General features: G+C 32.3%; 2 protein-coding genes and 1 pseudogene across 6 annotated transcripts; 1 reads left to right on the plus strand and 2 right to left on the minus strand.

Annotated features, from left to right (window-relative positions):
• Positions 1 to 5779: 5779 nt before the first annotated feature.
• On the minus strand, positions 5780 to 15283 carry LOC117208903 (regulator of G-protein signaling loco). Of its 5 annotated transcripts, XM_033450411.1 has the most exons (15): positions 13950 to 15283; positions 13234 to 13842; positions 12213 to 12851; positions 9886 to 9996; positions 9582 to 9806; positions 9240 to 9478; positions 8963 to 9155; positions 8500 to 8709; positions 7836 to 8112; positions 7600 to 7748; positions 7429 to 7512; positions 7184 to 7328; positions 6994 to 7085; positions 6556 to 6811; positions 5780 to 6489 (listed from the first exon to the last, which is right to left on the minus strand). In XM_033450411.1, the coding sequence occupies exons 1-15, from the start codon at positions 14589 to 14591 to the stop codon at positions 6263 to 6265; spliced, it is 4098 nt and encodes a 1365-aa protein (XP_033306302.1). In that variant the 5' UTR covers positions 14592 to 15283; the 3' UTR covers positions 5780 to 6262. The 5 variants fall into 5 exon arrangements, with proteins under 5 accessions (XP_033306302.1, XP_033306301.1, XP_033306300.1 ...); XM_033450410.1 differs by having other exon boundaries at positions 5780 to 6811; positions 9240 to 9460; XM_033450409.1 differs by having other exon boundaries at positions 5780 to 6811.
• An 849-nt stretch (positions 15284 to 16132) lies between these two features.
• LOC117208905 lies at positions 16133 to 19393 on the plus strand (annotated as a pseudogene).
• On the minus strand, positions 19394 to 20675 carry LOC117208908 (60S ribosomal protein L26). Its single transcript, XM_033450420.1, has 4 exons — positions 20570 to 20675; positions 20117 to 20297; positions 19843 to 19983; positions 19394 to 19581 (listed from the first exon to the last, which is right to left on the minus strand). Exons 2-4 carry the CDS (start codon positions 20282 to 20284, stop codon positions 19444 to 19446), a joined length of 447 nt encoding a protein of 148 aa, XP_033306311.1. The 5' UTR covers positions 20285 to 20297; positions 20570 to 20675; the 3' UTR covers positions 19394 to 19443.
• Positions 20676 to 21140: the final 465 nt, after the last annotated feature.

Raw genomic sequence — 21140 nt, forward strand, 5'->3', positions numbered from 1 at the left:
TTTAGGGTGGAACTGCATTTGTACATGTTCATGTCGACTTTTCGAATAACCGTCCTCCTACTAAAATCTATTTTCGACGTGAATATCTGTGTTCTATAAATAAAGAATAAATACAAACTACTAGCGGAGGTGCTGTCACAGTCACGCGGACCAGACTAGCGAGATTAGGATGCAGATGTCGAACGTATGTTCCGTAATCATTAGAATCGTACGTGCACACATCTATGAGAGTATACAGGCCTGTACATGCTACCGATCGATATCGTATCAATAAAATTCAATCAAATGAAAATCGAATTTAGACAAACGTCTGAACTAAATGATTATCGCGCATTGTTCAATGTAGCTAATGTTTAGCTGTTTATCCACTGTTATTTGTATTTGAAATATAAAATAATACGTTAAAAATAATTGTTGAGTAAGAAGGAATTGGCTGGTGTTAAAGCAGATGGAATAGAATGATTGTGCAAACGTAATGGTGGTCATCTGACCCAAATTATAATAGAAACTTATCGCAAGTAGTCCGAGCTACGTACAGTTTATTCGTATCTCTTAGCATTTCTATTTGGAATGAAGATTATAGGAGGGAAAACATGACAAGTCAATATTTCTCAATTTTCTGACTGACCACTTGGTAACCAAAAGAGTGACTTATCGTTACTTGCATTGAAAGATCACTCGCCATGCGCAAAGACATATTACGTTTAAAAAAACGGGCAAAAAGTCCAAGAAATTTTACATAAAACCACAGAATAATTATACAATTACGATAGCCACAAATAATATGCAACTAGTTACAAGTGTATTGGACTTTAAAATTCCTCTGTGTAGCCTCCAAATATTAAGAAATCGTTAAATTAGAACATACTCGTTGGTGTCCGAAGTAGACGTAGCAGAATAATCGTGCAAACATAATGAAACGGTGTATGGTCGCAGAGTCTAACCGTTTTCATCCAACAGACTGTCTTCGAGTCGATAACCGAGAGAAGAAAAGCCTACGACAATGTACGGTGGCACGAGCCAAGTGGAGGGTTGGGGTTGCAACGCGTTTCACTCGGGTACCCACCATTCGTACACTCGCGTACGTTCGTATATTCGTTCAACGATGGTAAGCATTCGACTACACACTGCCAGGTGGTGACTGTCGTCCCATGTGTGCTCATATGTCTGCCCCCTGAGCCCTTACCTTCCCCTAGTGGGGTAAGTACCGACCCCTTGGAATACCAGGAGACACCAGAGGCACACGTTAGCGCCCCATCGTTTTCCTGCGTTCAACGCTCTAGTACCCGACTACACCTAATTGCTCCCGTTGTTCCTACCGTGGATCATATATTCTCTGTCTCACCCCTTCTCTTTCCATTTTCCTCATCCTTTCACTTCTCATCCATTTTCTTTCCTTTGGTGCAACCTCATTTTTTTGTCCTATTAAGAAAAATAACAATTATCCAAACTATAGAGAAAGCTAGTATATTTGTATTGTGTTTATATAAGCGCATATCTCAGCTTATCTATGCTCATTGCAACCGTAATACGTTATACATTATACACTTAAGCGCACAGGTTCTCTACGCTGTGGTAGCGTTCATACAACTTGTACAATTTCGTTGATGGGAAAAAATTCGACGGTTGACCAGTAGAAGCATCGATCGGTTAGCAAAAAAACGACAGGAGATATATATAGGGGCGCGGACTACCCTCGCCAACTGGATATCACCGAATCCGATTGTAATTTTTATAAATAATCGCTCGATGAATATGAAATATTTCATTTTCCTAATATTCCTCTAACGTGTAGGCTCCTTCAATATTGATGCTCTTTCTTTAAGCACACAATGGTATTTTGCTTCTATTTCTATTCTATTTAAATAATAGAATTATTTTACAATGAATAAAAGGATGAACAAATTGGATAGCCAAATACATAACAAGCGAATAAATAGAAGCTACTAAGAAATAAGTCACGAATGGACTGAAATGGAATGAAAGACTTATATATCGCTCGTTTACCACACAGGTGCAACCCATTGCACCATGACCGTCATCGAACCGTCAACCGGTATCGAACTGGAACGTTTCGTACGTTTACAAAGTGACGCAAAATTATTGCAAAATTAAAGATTATCGCAAAACAATTTCCGGTAACATGAGATAATTTTGCTTATTAATCGTACATTCTTACTCACTCCTCTTCTCAACGACCTTCGATGAATAACATACTTGAAAAGAGGGTAGCACAGGTAATAAGGGAAACCCCTACCTATGGTTGCTTGAAGATTTGAGAGAATTAACAACGTGCTTTATTATCTGTGCTCGCATTGCCTTATGTGTACAATTGTTGTACAATTGATCCAATATTATTAGTGAAATGTGTACAAATATTTTGTAACAAATTACAAATTGACAGTACCAATAGATTCTCTCACATAATTAGAACATGTTTGATAATAAGACACATGAAAATTTACGATCAAATTTTACAAATTACAAATAATCCAATAATCGTATTTGACATACAGTTACAAAATTATAGCTTACTTCTATAACCTACAACTTGTCACTTAACAATTCATTGATAGTATCAATTAGTGCAGAAGTATTCTGGTCGTTGCCCTTTTGTTTACTATACGATACTAATGAAAAAAGGAAACCTTAAAAACACAGCAAGTAAATAGAGGGGAAAAAAGACGGACTATACGTTAAATAGATATTTCTGATAACGTGTGTGATTATACAGGCGCGTGCATCAGCGCGTAATATATGATAAAGCACAAATGGCGATTAAACAAAGATCACCGTTCAGGGAATAACACAGCTGCTAACGAAATACGTTTCACCGCGCTCTTGCTCTTCCGCATCGCGAGTAGCGATAAACGTCTGTTTCCAACGTTCCGAACTGTCTCAAACGCTAACGCATCTTTACCATAACTACGGAACGAACAATAAAAGCAAATGTCAAATTAAAATATTCGAATAGATGTAAAGTCGATGAAGAAGAAAAAAAGTGGAGCGGAGAAGCAAAAAAAGATTATAGGAAGGGGAAGACGACGTGGACGTATGGAGTGAAAGAAATTAAAGAAGGAGGGGAAAGAAGAGAGAAAATGACGAAGAGATGGTAAAGGGCTTCGAGAATCTATAAGGGCCTATAAGGTGTGAGGGGTATCTCAGGTTTTTGTATTCTCGAGGGTTTCGGTGTATTAGCATTTCTCGTGGAGCCGGTAAGGCAGGTCTTGCAATCTGAACCTCCAAGTTTTGATCGGCAACCTTTAACGGTTATAAACCGAATTACTAATCAGACTTTTTTTGTCAACCCAAACAGCTTTCCTTCTGATCAAAGAAGTCAGTCATTTCGTATTGGTTCACCATTAGTTCTACCGAACGAATTTTTGTTTCAAAATAAACGGAAAATTAAATGTATATGAGAACATTACTTATGTATTGAAGCAATCATTGCAAATTGCTCTGCATTAATTCGCTGTTTGCACAAAATAACGTATTTATTCCGTTATTCTCGTTCCAACGTGAATAGCTTATTTCATATCCCCACCACGTTCCTCTTTACCCCCACTCCATCCCACCTTAATCACACTCCCCTCCACTTGCAGTTTTCTCTACACAACTTCAACATTTTTTTTATTGTCGATAATTAACCAAATATGAGTAACTTATGAAGCAGAAATGAAACTTAACTCATAATTGCTATGGTGGTCGTTTTTGTAAATAGAAATGTTTAGAAACTTATAAAAAGTAGTATTGCAGGTAATTCGGGTAATACATCGCTATATAGTCGTTAAGTAATACGTTAATTAACTACGTAGTGCTAGGAGAGGGTATTTTCCAAATTATCGTGAAAATGAAAATTACTACGGTTTTATAGCTCCCAGCTTATTAATTATGCGTTGGAAACACGTGTATACGAAAAATTATTCTTTACACAAATCTGATAACTAAAATATGCCGATGTATTTTTTGAGACACTGTACTGTTGTAGTTTTGCAAGTATTCATTTTGCTTACCTACTACATTCTCATCGATTACATTGTTCTTGCAATTCGAATAATTGCGCGGTGAGAGCGCGGAGTTCATCAAGCTACGAATAATTCCGGAAATCGGTGACACGAATGTTGCTGTTTGCTCTTGACGTTTGTCCGGTGAACATTCGTCTATTTCAGTAATGCAGGATAATACAGACACGCGTTTATAACCAGACATCGTATCTCTTGTGCGTCCAATTTTTTCAACGCTTTCAATGCGTCTAAACCAATAGGTTTTACGTGCCCTTACAAGGACTACGAATCAAAAATAATCTGCAAACGGAAATATAGAAGAGATGTATATAGAATCTACGTGAGAATTTGAAGAAATACGAATTTAATGATAAAATGATAAATAATGAAGGGCGAAGAACGAACTCAATATTATATTCTAAATGTTAACATTATTAAATTACATATAATATAATATAATATTATTAAAGCGAAATATTTTTTAATTATTTACTTTGTTCTCTCAGTCTAAATAGCTATCCAATCAAACTTTCGAATAAAAACTGTTTTACGAGTTAATGTGCAGTATCTTGTGAATCTTTCTTATACTTAACCTGCAATTAGAATTAGAAGCAATTAATTATACGTTTATCTCTTATCAGTCGTAAATGTCAAATCTGACCGATATCAACAATAAAAGGTTTCAGTATCTTACTTTTTACCTCTTTAATAACACACGTATGAGCCTAATTATTCAATCTCGAACGCATCGAAAAACACTTTGACAATAAAAGATTTGAACAGAGCAACGCACGTGTTCCCCTTGCTTACTTCGTCGATACTTTTAATACGTATAATATAATAGAGAATATAATATTAAATTTCACTAATTATATATAACTCTTTTGTATAGTAATTATTTGATACACGGAACGAATTATAAAAGATAAAATCTTCAAAAAGTAAAAGCTAGAAGTCAGAAATTTTGAGAAATTTCGTAATAGTAAAATAGTTTTCACACTATCGATACAAAATGTGTTCCATTGTATTTTTAATTTAATAGTTTAATTATTCTTATATACACGCTACATTATATCTCATTTATAATCATTGAATGACAGAGAATCGTCTTTGAACAGTAACAGAACGAATGGAACAAAGGATAAGAATCGGATAGCGTATTTACACTGTGTAGGGTTAGGTGATAATAACATTAAATAATTTAAGATGATTTCTTATTATCTTTTATAGGACGAAATATTCTGCTTTAATAGTAACTAAGTAATATTTAAGGGAAATAAAATAATCTGTAAATATATCTTTAAATTAATCTTTCAGTTACTTACCTTTCTTTGATCAGACTTTATTTACAAGACTTTTGTACAAAAGTTTCCAACTTGAAATATTGAAAAATCAAGTTCTTTACACTTTGTACTAATTAACTGTAACGATTCTCTTTTAACATGGTAGAACAACATATCAAAAACTAACGTCAGATACATACATAATTTCGCTGGTCGAAACACGATAATCAAATCGAACTTCGTTGACTCGTATATCGAGCTAAACAAACTGACAATGATGACAAGCCCGCGTAAATATATTATCATTGCATATAACGCCACCTACAAAAGCGCAAGGAAATAAATCAAGAAATCAAAAGTACAGAGGAGACAGAAAACCGTTGAACACATGTTCCTATGTGCGCCGAACATAAATTTACATGACTATGAAAATTTTCCTCCGCTATTTGTATCGGAATAAATATCGAATTAACACAGAAACAAAAGAAACGCTTCTATAAAACAAAGTTTATATAATTTATTTAATGTGCATAAAATCTCAAATATTTTTTCCATCGTTTACGTATAACAATATTCATTCGCTATAAATTACAATAATAAAATATATGTCCTGTATAACCAGGAGAGTAACAGCTGTACTGTAAAAACATCATAAATAAGTTTAGACTAAAATTTTTTTTATGATTAAAAATACGTTGTGAATATCGTTAGAATAAAGGCATCTTTGAGGATCGGGCACCTTACCACCAATCGAGGCGAAGTGGTATGATACAAGATCGTAATCGTAATGGTAATAAGTTCTGAATAATACTACAAATACAAACTTTTTCGCCTTATTACCATTTTGCCTCAAATATGTAGCAATGCATATGATACATACAAAATTGATTAGAAAGCACTTTCGCTCATTTTGTGGTATATTTTATGTATTCTAGATACAAAAATATGTGAATGTCGTTTCCCTAATGCAATACGTTATAAAATATTTTTCCGAGTAAATTCGGTTGGACTTAAAGAAACGGCACAATTTGACTTTGGTAAAGATTTCGAAGACATGATATACCCACTTTTTGTTGCGCATGTTACAAGATTTTTTGGCTTCGGCGGAAGGGGTGGAGGTTTCGATGATTTCATTACACTTAACGAGTTGACTTGAGTATCGAAAGAATCCAAAGCAGTATTTCGGGAGCAAGATCCATTCTCTACAACGGTCCGATCTCCGTCCGTCAAAGTTGTATCTAATATGAACGAACTATCTGATGACTTACTCTGCAATTCCTTTCCAGTAGCCAATACATGGAATCGTTTATCAAGATCTCCATTCTTTGCTGAAGCCAATGTCGTCGTTGCGGTTGATGTTGTTGTTATAGGTGTTGCTGTTGTTGTCGTATTTTGATCATGTCCGCCACAGTTTTGCCGTTCGTGAATCGAACTGTAAAACTTGGCATTTGCTTCGCAATTGGTAGATATTATCCTAGGTCTTCGAACTTTGTTGCGATCCGTCGGCTTACCATTTTCCTTGTTCTGATCAGTAATTTCATAGCTTTAAGGGTCGAAACGCAACGCATAATAAAAATTTCAAAAATGAAATGTATTTAAAAACGTTACTACGATAACTGACAATATGCTTTATGAAAATGTTTGGTACCATTAAAAAAATACGCATTATTATACCCCAGAGCATATAAGTTTCGTTTTTTGTTTACCTTTAAAAAGTCTGGCAATTCAAAATTGATCTCTGTGCCTCTCTGATCTTCTAATCTAGATCTTTGTGCGCGTTTTAAACCTTCGTATAAATCTATAAATATAAATATAAATATTATCCTATACTTGGATAAAGATATTTCTAATTTTATTATTAGCAATACTATTCTCGTACTATGATATATAATTTACCTTCGCCGTCGAATTTTCCCGGTAATTGCAGTTTTACCCCGTTCCGCCATTTTGCTATTAAAGGAGGATGAGATTTGGCAGTTTCTTCGGAGACATAATCGTTCGCATTGCTTTTTTCGTTCATATTACATTTAGGCTTCCCTCCCTTTAACATTAAAATATATGGATATATAAAAATCGATCTTCCAAAGCAACATGTACACTGAATGTAAGTAGACATATAAAATAACAGACATCTACCATACCTTCTTTTTTCCATGCATTGTAGAATCTCGAAGAAAAAATTTACTCGGCAAGATAGAGGAACCCTCAGAACGTTGATCGTCGGACTATATCCCAGAAAATAAAATAACCCATAAATAAAAAAGCAATTAATTTTTTCAGATAATTATTTAGATAAATAAAACATTTCTTACCTTACATGAACCATCATTGTAATGATATTTACTCGCGCCTTTGCCCACCAAAAGCTCTTCAAATACTCTATTTGTGATTTCGTCTAGAGTGGATTGAGAATTTGATCCATCATGAGTGTATTTAACTGTGGTTAATTCTTTCTGTGGATCTACAAAAATGTTTCCCCTCAAATTATTTCAACAGTTAATGTTTTACCAATTTCTTGTAGCTTATTATATCCTAACATTTTTATTACCTTGATCCTTTATGTTGGTCAAAATTAACCTCGCAGGAGCATCAATAGCCTGTACATCCGTACAAACACGGTGGTTTTCACTCCATACAGTAATAGTTTCTAAATTAAAACCATACTTATTTAGAAGTGGCCTTAGTACATCTTTAAGAGTTCTGCCTTTATGTGCAATCACAGTTATTACTCGACGGGAAGGTAGATCGACTTTCAGTATTTTCGTTGGTACAACTTCCACTTCTTGACCAGCCAGTACCGATGATGGATATTTTGTATCTATAGTCTGAAAACACAAGAAATTTTTTATCATTTTCAAATATTAATACTGTATAGGTAATAACAAGTACAACGAATATTCGTTTCGATTGGACTGTTTATACTAGATTATAAATTATACGTGTACGGCATACATAAAATACGTATATTTTACATCAAGTTTAATGCAAATGTGCCCAACTACAAAAGCTACACCAGAAATGCATGCATAACAATTCTCATAAAACAACAATCTCCTACAATCGTTATACCATTCAACCTTATCATTTCATTCAATCAGACTATGTGCAAGAAAGAAGCGTGTCCCATACATGTTTAACATCAACAAATTATTTTATTAGTTTCGAGCGATAATTTTAAAAGGTGCATTAAATAAATACAAGAGATCACAAACCTCATCTGTAGCAAGGATTAGAACGTCATAGTTAGAATATCGAAGAGCTCTTTTATCAAGGAGCCGTGTAACCACATCTTTAATACTCTCCATTTGGCTAGTTGGCACAACCGTAGTCGATCCATCGGGTAATATTACCCGACATAACCCGGTACATTTGGCACGAACTTCTTTCGTTTCATTCGACTGTCCTTCGTAGGACGATAAAGACTACAAGTTATACATACAACTTTTGTAGATTCGAAATTAAATGTGTGCTTAATAACACTAACATTAGCTTTCAACAAACATCTGCGCATAGTTGCAATACCAAAATATCTACTACACACTTGCATTACAAGTAAAACTAACACATACAATGGTTATACTTGCCTTCGATACAATTGCTTTACCAAACAAAATAGTTTCTAAGTTTATTTTTAATTACAATGTACAATGTAAGAGAAAAAGAAAGAATACTTACATGTTTGTGGAATGATTGTCTTAATGCCAAATCCCATGATGCTAATGAAGACCTGCTGCTAGATATAGAAATACTGTCGTCGTTGTTATTACCTTCTGCTTCTCTTTTCATAGTTGTAAAGCTCTTATATATGGTCTCATTTCTATTAGGGCCTTTATTATATTCAGATTCCCCACGATCTTTTGATTTAGATCTAAAAAGACATTACTATGACGAATATACACTGATAACATTTGTTTTCAATTAGTATTTATTAAATACTATTTATTATCAGTACCTGTTTTTTCTATTCCATGGAAGAATAGATTTTCTACATCGATCTTCTGCATCTGAGTGACTCTTCTTTAGCTTTACACTAGGAGAACTGGTAAGATTTAAATCACAATCTTCTACTCCAGTTATGGAATTTCCTGTTTCTACACAACGACGATATAAATCAGATCTTAAAAATCTCGGATAACTATCAAACTTCATTAGATTAAAAACCTGTTTTTGAGCCTGAAAATAAAATACAAACTAACGATTTCTATTAATACAGAACAACTAATATAATATTAATAATGGTAATAAACACAATTGCAGAATTGAACAGAAGAATAAAAAAACATGTCATGAACACCTGTAAGAAAAGGTCAGCAGGTGCTTCACTAAGAAGTTCTTGCGTTATTTGGCCAGTTGCATGGCTATCAACGTTTACAGGTTCAGCTGCTGTAGTGGACAAATGACGTTGGTAAATTTGATTTGCCAACTTACGTCTTGTAGTAACATCTTTAGTATCTTTGTATCTCTCACAAGCAGCCCAAAAGTAGATATTTTCATGGCTAAATTCTTTTTTTAGAAACTCCTAAATTATGAAAAGAAAAAAGGTATTAGAAAAATATGCAATGTGTATTTATTTAGTGAAAATAAAATTTCATTCTTACCGCAAATGTTTGTAAACCTTTTGGATCTTCTAGTAATTTTTCAAAACCATTGGCCCATGCATGTATGTTTTTACAATCGGTATTCTTATCGCATAATTGTGTACTACCGTGCTGTGTGAAAGAAGCATTAAAAAAAATTATATTTTATTGATAACGTCGTTAAATGGGATTAAACGAGTCATAGGGGAAACGATCAAGCGCGTGCGCCTTCAGCCTTATACGAACGTTACGAATATTACGATTATTATATACGACTATTGCAAACATAACAAATATTACAAATATTGGTTAAGAATAAATCAAGGAACAAAAAGAACGGTATGCAATCACTAACTTTATACGGTCTTTAATAATTGTTATTATATAACATTTAATTTACTTGTCAATAGAACTTCATGGTCTTTTATACATTAACTCCAATTCGTATAATAGTCCGTCTAATCCATTGTACTACAGCTATAATTAAGCAACTGTATATAAGTCGTTTTAAGAACTTTAAATATTTATAATTATAAATTCAAAATAAAAAAAGAGAGAGAACTACTAAAACAAGAAAAGCTAACATAAAAACGAAAAATACTTATAATTCTACGTAATAATAAATAATTTTTAATACATCTATTTCCTCCCTGTTTCGTAACATTCCCGACAACAAAAATATATAACCATAAATATCTGAGTCACTTATTTAATATATATCAATCGTTGATAAGATTTGAACAAGTACATCATAATCACAAATAATTGAAATAGAATTAAGGAAAATATGATTATAAAAAGATTTAAGAGGGCGCGAAAATATAATTAATTTCAATTATTAGAACGATAACAATACGTATCGGTGTAACAGTATAACGTATCGACGTAACATATCGATTTGACGTTGTCGACTATTGATCATAGATCAAATCATTAAAATTTCATTTTCTGTCCTGATTTATAAAATAACAATAGCGAGAATGCTCTTCGATTTCACTTTGTCACTTCTTTAATGTAAACAACTGATTAACTTTGAAAAAATAAAGAACGTCGAACTAGAATCCATTAGATGATCTCCTAGTAATTCCATAAAATATTGACCGTGTCGTACATACCGATTTCACCACGGTATCCATGTCGTGATCGAAGATCGTATTCCTTCGTGTACACACGTAACGATCCCATTTATCGAAGGAAAAATAAAAATACTTATATAAACATAATACAGTCAAGGAAATAATTTTCTTTGGTATTAACTATCAAAACAAGATTGTGGTATGCTCGTAATAATAAGGGCTCCGCCCAACTGCAGCGATGCACCCGTTGACAATTATGATTCCGCACACGGTGTCTGTTCAACTCAATGGTCAGCCGAACACGACGTATACCGACAGAACCGACACGATCGACCGATCGATTTCTTACAATCGAACCGATAATTTACACGAACGATTATTCAATTAATTTTTCTAAATAATTAATTCAACCATGATTCTATAGTAATCAACATTGTAACTATTGCACGACAGCGTCACGTTCATTTTGTGTGTAACATGTCACTCTCATGTGCACTACCGCTACGGGTATATTCGCTCGTACTTCATTTCCTTCTCTTTCTCTTTCCCTCTCCTTTCCAAGTTCCAAGCTCAGTCGGTCGGTCGGTTTATCCGTCGGTACCTTCATTTATTCATACTAAATATATCTTCTTTGCTACTTCTATCTACTTATTCGATTTCTTTCGTAAAATTATTTTCGTTATTTCATCCAAAAATTGTACTATCGAATTGAACTATCGAACCGAAATATGATACTCTAATTCCCATCATTCTCTCTTTTTCTCTTCTTCTTTCGCTCGCTCACTCGCTCACACATACTCTCACACTCGTGCATTATCTCGCTCACTTATTCATAGAACTCACTCATTTACTCGTGCTTCCCCTCTGTTCTCATATTTCTTTTTCCTTATTTGCAATTTCAGGCATTATTCTTTCATTTAATGCAAATATTTAAATTTTGTCTTCCTTTTCCATTATATTTGTATCCCATTTATTGCAATAATCTTAAATTGTAAATTGATAACTCATTTAAGAACCAATTAATCTTCCGTGTATAACGTGAGACGTTTATGCCCCCAACGAGAACAATATCGGACCCGGTATTTGAGATAAATATTCCATTTTGAAACTTATTGGATATTGTAATAGAAATGTTATAATAAGTATCCATTAACTTTCTTAGATTTTTTGAAAACCCGAAACAGGTCCCAAACACGATCTGATCCTGAATCTCCCACATTGTAGATCGCGTTAGCAAAAGTAAATATTGGAAATAATAAATATAAATCTTACCAGACAGATATTCTGTGCACAGGTCCCAACGTTTCTAATTTCTTGCAAGCTTCCCCAAGGACGTGAATTATCCGATTTATCTGAATAAGTTTGGCACAGTGGTCGAACGTAATCCATGCTTGTATTAAGGTCTTCAAAACTATGCACTAAAGATTTGGAAATACCAGAAAAAACTTTCGGGCTAAACTTGTCTGGTACTTCGATTTCTTTCGATTCCGCTAGTCTCGTAAGTGCCAACAATTGCGATTGCGACTTAATTGCGGCATCACCGGGCGTCTCAACAGGATCTTTTAAACCGTGCAGCATTGCGGTGGTGCAAACGGACACAAGAGAGCCAACGGACGAACTAAGCAACCCCTGCTTAACTGTTGAAGCAGATGGCAATGGACAGGTGGGCAAGTCCCCCCTCTTCGTTCCCTTTTGTATGTCGGAATTCATGTCGGAATTTTCTATCGCTTTCGAACACGTACTTATGCCATTGCAAAAATCATTAAACATCACACTTTCACGAGGCAATTCCAGACTATCTTTGCTCAATTTATTTGTTTCGTTCCAGCATGTTTTTGATACAGCTCGTACCGTTAATCTCAAATCTACAGCTTCGTTACCGTATGATCTTGACGAATATTCACACGCATCCTAAACATATATCATGTTACTTAGAAGGAGATCTTTATTTATTAAGTAAAATGAAAACTGTTCAATTTAGAATAGTTATGAAAATAGTTTAAACTATCATATATTTTAAGTATTTTTTTTTATAACCACAATGGATTGAATAATACCCATATTACAATCATTAAAATTTCTTTAGAACTCAGATAGATAAAATGACAAAATGTAACAGGTGTATCCATGAAAAACTTTATATTTTAAATAACAAAAAAAGGACTACATACATTTCAATATATATTTACTGACTAAGTAACAAATATTATAGAATAGTGTTATTACAATGTAAATCCTACAATCCATTTAATATTAACTGAGTTAACTACTATGAGCATTTTAATCAACATACCCTATATTCCAAAGTTGGACATCTTCTTCGGGGAATATTTTGTACGATATTTTTATCTGATCGACTTGTACAATCATCCTTATAGCCAATTCCGGAATCACTATTACTCGAATGAGCTGTTGATGTACTTATATTGCTTGGTTGCGGAGAAGCAGTTTCTTGATGTCTCCTCATTTCATTATATGGATTTGTGTCAGTAGCTGTTGAATCTGATATGTACAAAGTTTGTATAGCACCAATCAGACCATTGCAACTGTCTGGAAATTCCTGACATACATTTAGTTCAGAAGTTTTGGTGCATGTAAAACCAAATATATTGCACACACTAGAATGTACTATATGATCAATTAATTTATAGTATATTGTAAAAACATGGCAGGAATTGGAAACAATATTTTCTTTATCTTTAACAGATTTAGTTAATATCCCAAAATATTGTTTATCTTGTTCAGAAAAGGAATTACAAAATATTATTCTATAGGACGGATATTCTGCTATAACACGATTTTCTGAATTGGTGAGTTTTATATTTGCTACATGTATTGTTAACAATACTGTGGTTGGATTTCTTTTCTCAGCTTTCAACCGTTTGATGCATTTTCTCAATACCTAGAAGAATAAATATGAATTAGTAAAATCATATTAGATCAAATTCAAGGATAACTTAGTGTTTATACAGAATTAAGAGATAGTAATGATAGTGTTATCAAAATTACCTGCATCATACAAGACGGATGCAATTGATTTGGAATATCTATAGTTCCGAGGTAACCAACAACTGTTCTATGCACTATTTTCTCAGAATCTCTTTTATGAGATGCTGGCGGTGGTGGTGGTGGAAGAGGACTAGACATATCCCAGTGATAATGTAAATTACAGTAAGTTCCATGGTTTTGCAATTCAGGTGGTGTTTTTCCTGCTACATCAAACATAGCACCACTTTGTAAATCTCGCACAACTTTGGCAACTCTACATTGTAATTGTAGCGCTCCCATATTACTTGCACGAGGTTTATGAATATATTTGGGCTTGCAGCGTACTGCTGTTACTCCTTCTTCGTCAGAGGAATCAGAATAATAATTTTCAGCTATTTGCAACTTTAAAATACCCTTTGAACGACCAATTAATTGCACAACATCGTCATGGGGCAGTTTGCTAACATTGTGGCCATTAACAGATACTAAATAATCGCCGGCTCGTAATCCAGCGATATCCGCTGGACTTCCTGGAACGATGCAGCTCAATATGCAAGGTTGTTGTCCCGAGATCGTAAAGCCAAATCCCTTCATTCCACGCAATACCTCGACTGCCCTTACACCGTAATTCACTCGCTTTTTCTTTTTTCTGTTTTGGTGCATTCTTAGATTTTCTTTTCATCAATTCATACAAGTTTCAATTTATCTTTCTAATTTGTCAATCAAAGACTATCGTTCACCTAACACTTTCACGATCCAAAAAAACTCCCGAATCATCTTTCCCTAAATTCCATCAGTTTCTTTTAATTCTTTCAAAGAATAAGTGAAAATATGAAAGTTGAATTATTTTTTTATTCTATCACTCGATCGACTCTAACTAATCATCTATAGAGGATCTATAATCAATTTCTATTTGAAATCGGTTTTCGACCGTTTACGCTTGCGGTTCGTGACGGCGTTCTTTCTGCGCTTTTGCACCTCTTTCTCTCACACTCTATTACTTACTGCATCACTAAACTTTAAAACAGAATTTTTCAAAATTTTTTTACTTGTGTATGTAGCATCCTATCTTTGTTATTACCATTGAAATATGTAGTAGTATTTATCTCATACATCTAAACACACGAACAACTATAAAATGTTTTGGCAATCTCATTATTCTTTTTCTTTTACTTCTATCCTTTCACTCCCTCCACTTTTCTTTCATTTACATCATTGTTTGTACCTATATTCATCGATCCATACACTTCCGGTATACAAATGCACATTCTACTAGAAATTTCATAACGAAACACTTTCTTTCTTCGTATGGAATCCTATTTTCGTACAACAAAAATTCTAGTGGTGGTAAAACCTTGTATGCCTCCCAAGTAATTTTATAGCGTTTTCTTTCCACTTTTATATGCCGATAATAAAAATAAAAAACTGTTATGCAAAGTGAAATAAACTTTCTTCATTATTCATTTTTTTCTTTAAATTCAATTCCATTTCGTCATGTGTGACCCATTCAATTTACATACTCATTCATGTATACGTGAATGTATGTAATAGTAAAAAATTAACCGAGTACACGCGTACTAGACAAATTTTCAAATTCGATTTTCTCGAAAATGAGCCTTCAGAGGCTCAAAAAATTGTATTCTACATTCTCGACTTAATTTTGCATGTGGAATAACCTCTTATCGATTATCTACTTCTGTCTAGCCATGAATTAAGCAAATGTAGGTATACTTCGCAAATTTTTAAACTTGATTCGAAAAGAAATTTCTAACGCAATTTTACTTTTTATATTCGTTTTACTTTGAGCCATAGAATCTCCCTGGCCCCATTTGCACCATAAATTACGGAGTCACCTTGTATTTTTGAAAAACGTATATAAAATAAATTGTGATTAATGTCAGTTAAAAAATTTATTTCGCTAAATTTTAAATGTTTTATGAAAGCTCATATTAATTTTAATAATTATATTCTAAATTTGTCTATCTTTTTATTTAATTTTACGTTTGACTGGTGTGTAAATATATTTTTGATCACTTTTATTGCAACGATTGAAAATGTATTTTACGTATAGTTTTTGGAAGGCTAGAAAAGTGTTTTTAATCAAATATTATATGTAAAGGAATTGTATGAATTCATTTTAAAAAATGTTAAAAACGTAATATGGAGTTTTAAATTGTATGCATACATATGTATGTATGTTACATGTGTATAAAGTTTCCTAACCACTAAATTCTAATTCATTTCAATGGGTTGTACTTGCGTGCAAGCTTTATTTGTGAAGTGATACATTTTTTAGGCTACATTATTATAAAGTGTAATTCAAGTAATCATTTTTCTATACCTATTAATTTGAGATATCGATTATTTTTAAATGTAATTAATATTCTATAAAAAATATTCTAATGTTACAGATATTAGGTTAGTGAAAAGCTACACTATGGAATCTGATGAAATTACATGGAATATAGTACCAAATACAGTCGCAAACAGAATGATAGATTTCTCTTTGTTACATAAACTGGTACCATGTAGAAGATTACGTCGCAGAAATAAAGCTATGAATGCTGCAATTAAACAGTATCAAAGCATAAAGACATATAGCCAATATATTAAAATGAAGACTTCAGTTCTTCGAAATGTGACAGATGACAGTGAAACAGATTGCAATGACACTTTCACTGAGGATGATTATAGTATTTTATACAAATCTAATGTATCATTATCAAATTATATAAAAGAGACGTTAGAAAAGAATAGAAGATATTCTTGTGAAATAGAATCTGTGACTAATGAAGATGATTTTATATCTAATGTAAAACCTAAAAAAACAGTCATAAAAAGACCTAAAAGTACATCACCTATAAATTTAGGATGGCGAAATGTTGTTAAGAGAAAATCTCAAAAAGCTCTTTCTTTGAAAAAAAGGATAGATGCAAATAAATTTACATGTGATAATGATGATACTAAAGAAGCTTTTTCTGTAATGACTGATAATGTTCAAAGTAATATACAAAGTAAGACAAACACACCTCATAAATATTTTATAGATTGTATTAAAGAGAATGTTTTAAATTTAGAAGATCAAGTGTCAGTGAAAGATGAAATAAATACTGCTACTGTTAAAGATGTATGTGACACAACTTCAGATTCAACTGAAATAACATGCAATGCAACTACAGTACAAAAAGTAACAAATAATAATGATAAATTAGAACAATCAGATCCTACAGTGAATAATATCAGTAAAGAATTCCAATCAGATAAAAATTATTGCTATAAAATGCTTGGAAGTCCTAACACAAAAACACAGAAAAGGTTGTCATTTTCATTATATAATGTTAATGAAATTCGGGATACTAATTGTAAAAATATGTCTGTGGATCGAAATTGTCCTAATCAGGCAGAAAAAGACCTAAATATTACAGAAACATTTATGAACAAGCCCTCGGTTATTGGTAACACATACCAACTAAAAGACTCGGGTATCGATGAAGATACAGAGGAAGAAAATTTAGAACATGGAGAAAAGCATTATAAGAACTTTAAAAATAGGACTCAAAAAGAAGAAAAAGAAGATACATCAAATACTTCTTCCATAGTAAACTCTTCTAAAAATAATTTAATAGACGATGATGATAACTTGAAATCTAATACTTCTAAAGATACAATATTACTTGCAAATGAAAATATAGATACAAATCAGGTAAAATGCAAACAAAAGATACAAACAGATAAACTGCAACCCAAAGTTACTCATACAGAAATTGTTAATAAAAAGTATAAAATAATGTGCGATATATCTGTGCTTAATGAAAATATTGAATCAGAAGAATTAAGCGTAAATGATTTTTGTGATGAAAAATCTGAGGTAAAGGAAATGAAGTTGATGATGAAAGACAGTACTTCTCCAATAACTGAAAAACGATATCAACAATTAAGGAGATTAAATTTAGTAGACAGTGACTCTAGTACCAGTGAGAATGATGATAGAAATTACAATGTTGAAAATATGAGAGACAAGCTATTCAAACGTTCCTCAGAATTTTCTGATGTATTAGGTAATGAAAATGATAACGTACATCCTAACCATGAAAATTCAATCCAACTTTATACAAAATTACAAAAAAATGAAGACTTTTCAGAACAGACTATCTATTGCTTGGATGATGAAGATAATATTTTGAAACAATGTTCAAACACCAATGAAGATTCATCTCTAGATACTAAACAACTATCATTTGCTGGTAATAAATCTGTTCAACATAAATCAGATTTAAACTATGCAATAAGTCGTAATTTTGACAAAGAAAAGCATACGAAAGCATCAAGTGAAAAGGACTTAAAAATTGAAGATATGATGCAGTGTGGGAAAAAGGAATCAATACGTAGACCATACAATGTATAAATAAGAATTTTGTTTTTTCTATTTTCTCTTATATTACCTTTATATTTTGTTAATCTTTTCTTATCCTTTGCCCTCTTAAAGTTACAGGAATTTATAGAGAAGGAAAATTTATTGGTTGAAACAACAAAGCCTTCCTTTACACTCAAAGATGTAGAAGTAGATGATGAAGTCTTTATTATAGACATTCCATCTAAGGTATGATATATGTCATGATATAATTGCTCAATCCAATATGTAGTATATTATTGAAAAAATTATATTTTGTTGTATCTAGCTACTTGAAAATCAGTTACTGCAAAGTAAAATAGCTTTCACAGAAAAAACATTGAAACTTGGAAAACAAAAGTACAGAGTTGAATATAAAAATATAGATAATGTATCTTGCTTTCTTGGTACTAGAAAAAGAAAGAAACCTTACAAAATAGGTATGTAATGAGTAAATTGATAAATACTTAAATTAATGTTATTAAAAAAATATGCTTCTTTTATTAATTGGTTCTCTTCTCTTTTCAGTAAACATTAAACCAATAGCAAGAATCGTAGTACGAGAAAAAGTTACAAAAGACTCTCATGCAGAATTCTCAGATCAGTGTTCTAATCACAATATTGATTCTTCTGATGAAATCAAAGATGAGATAATCTCAAAAAAGAGACACTCCCAAACAGAGCAAGATCTATCACTCAAAAAAAGGTGTTTAAATATTGATGAATAAAATATTTTATATAAATAATGTACATGTAGAAAATTACGAGTTTCTGTAATTTTTAGATAAATTAAACAATTTATATGTTGAAGTAATATTTTAGAAAGGACAGAATTTATGTTGCGATATGCAGTTCATAGAATGTATAAATATCGGACAATAGCAATACATGATTGTCTTTATACGTATAAATGTAACAAGAATTTTATAAATATATGCACTTTTATTTTTTTCCAAGCATTTACTTTTATACTTGTATTTTATGCTATAAATATAAATATGGTATTTAAATTCCAAAACACCTTTTAGTGTATGACTAAGAGCATTAAATGAGTAAAAGGAGTATTACACACAGATTCTAATATTAATGTTTTTATTTAATTTTATAAATGAAACTGACTTAAATTTATGAAGTTTCCATGGCTGCAGTTGAGTCTTCGGTATATTTTCCTTTATCCTTGCCTAATGCTGCAAGCCTACCTTTACTCCTCCTGTCAATAATCTTCTTACGATCCTTGTCCATCTTTAATTTTACAATCACTGTCTGTAAATCACAAAAGATATAAATTAGAAAACAGTAAATATTTTTTAACCAGAAAAAAAAGGTGAAGTTTTATAATATCAGTGCCAACTTTTCTGCAGTAAAAAAGCTAAACAAGTCAAATTCATAGACATAAAGGAGAACCCTTGTATATCAACGAAACCAACAAGCTTTGTGCTTTAATCTACGTGAATGGTTTAGTTCATCATTTATCAAAATTTAATAATACATATATACCAAAACACAATACAAAAAATAGCTTACCTTGGATGGGTCGATACCAACATATACATTAGCAGTGTTAGCTTTTTCACGTTGAATTCTTTCTATGTATATAACAAACTTTTTCCTGTACACTTGAACAACTTTTCCAACTTGTTGGCCTTTATAATGCCCACGAACAACCTTTAGGCAATAAATAAACAAAAATGTTTAATGAATGAGGTTTTATAAAATAATTACTTATTTTTAATATGTTTTATCACATTTAATATGAACACTTTTCAATCTTCAAACGATTTATAAAATATTACCCTACCTGAACTTCATCATCTTTACGAATTGGCATAGAACGAACGTTATATTTTTGCCGAAGTTCTTTGGAAAGAGGAGCTGACATAAGTCTCCTCCGAACGTGAGAAGGTGCCGTGAAATGCCTCTTTCGGTTTTTTCGGCGCGAAGAAGAAACAAGTTTATTGAATTTCATTGTTGTTGGTTACCTGTGCATGCAAAATATAACTCTGTATTAATTATAATAAAGTACAATTATGATAGCTCGTAGTAAAATAATGTGGTATGTTGAATGTAAATAACAAACAGTTATAGGTTAGTTACTGTCACTATTTCAACTACAATTATTATTCGTTTTCAAAACCTAAAGATATTCATATTTATATATTAGAGAAAGAGTAACATGATTTTAATATAAAATTTCTGCCGAGATTATTTTTTTAAGTACGATTGAAATCGATTTTGATTTCAATGAACTTACCGACAACAGCCCAACTCAGTAGCCCCAACCGGAAGAACGCTTGCTCGGCACGAAAGAAATACAAATTTGTCTATATAATCTAGTGAAAATCTATCTCACTCCCAGTTCACACATAGTAACATTGTTGTAAATTCGTCTTAAAGTTTTAACATATTTATGGTTCTATAAGATATCAAATATTGTTGTGAACTGGTGTAGGCCTGTGGCTCCCTTTAGCGTGAATATCTTGTATGACAATAAGGTAAATTCTAGCACCGCGAATTTAACTGTACAGCAGCGTAGCTGAGGTAACGAACAAAAGTTATTTAATAAATTAATAAATTTGATCTATCAATAGACTAAATGTCAAAATTATTTATCAGTAACAACTATAATCACTTTCAAATTTCGTATCTATCTTTCATAGATATCTTTCGTTACCATGGAAAAGAATATTGCCAAGGCATAAATCACTCGCCCTCTGATATTGTAAACTCCAATCAAAATAATGTTTATTAGCGTTAGTTAATGAAAATTTGTCCTATTGGATAACAAATTAATCGTAGAATCGTTGAATCGTTAGGACTGTCAT

The sequence above is a fragment of the Bombus bifarius genome, unplaced genomic scaffold, assembly GCF_011952205.1.
Source record: "Bombus bifarius isolate JDL3187 unplaced genomic scaffold, Bbif_JDL3187 scf7180000008163, whole genome shotgun sequence".
Lineage (NCBI taxonomy): Eukaryota > Metazoa > Arthropoda > Insecta > Hymenoptera > Apidae > Bombus > Bombus bifarius.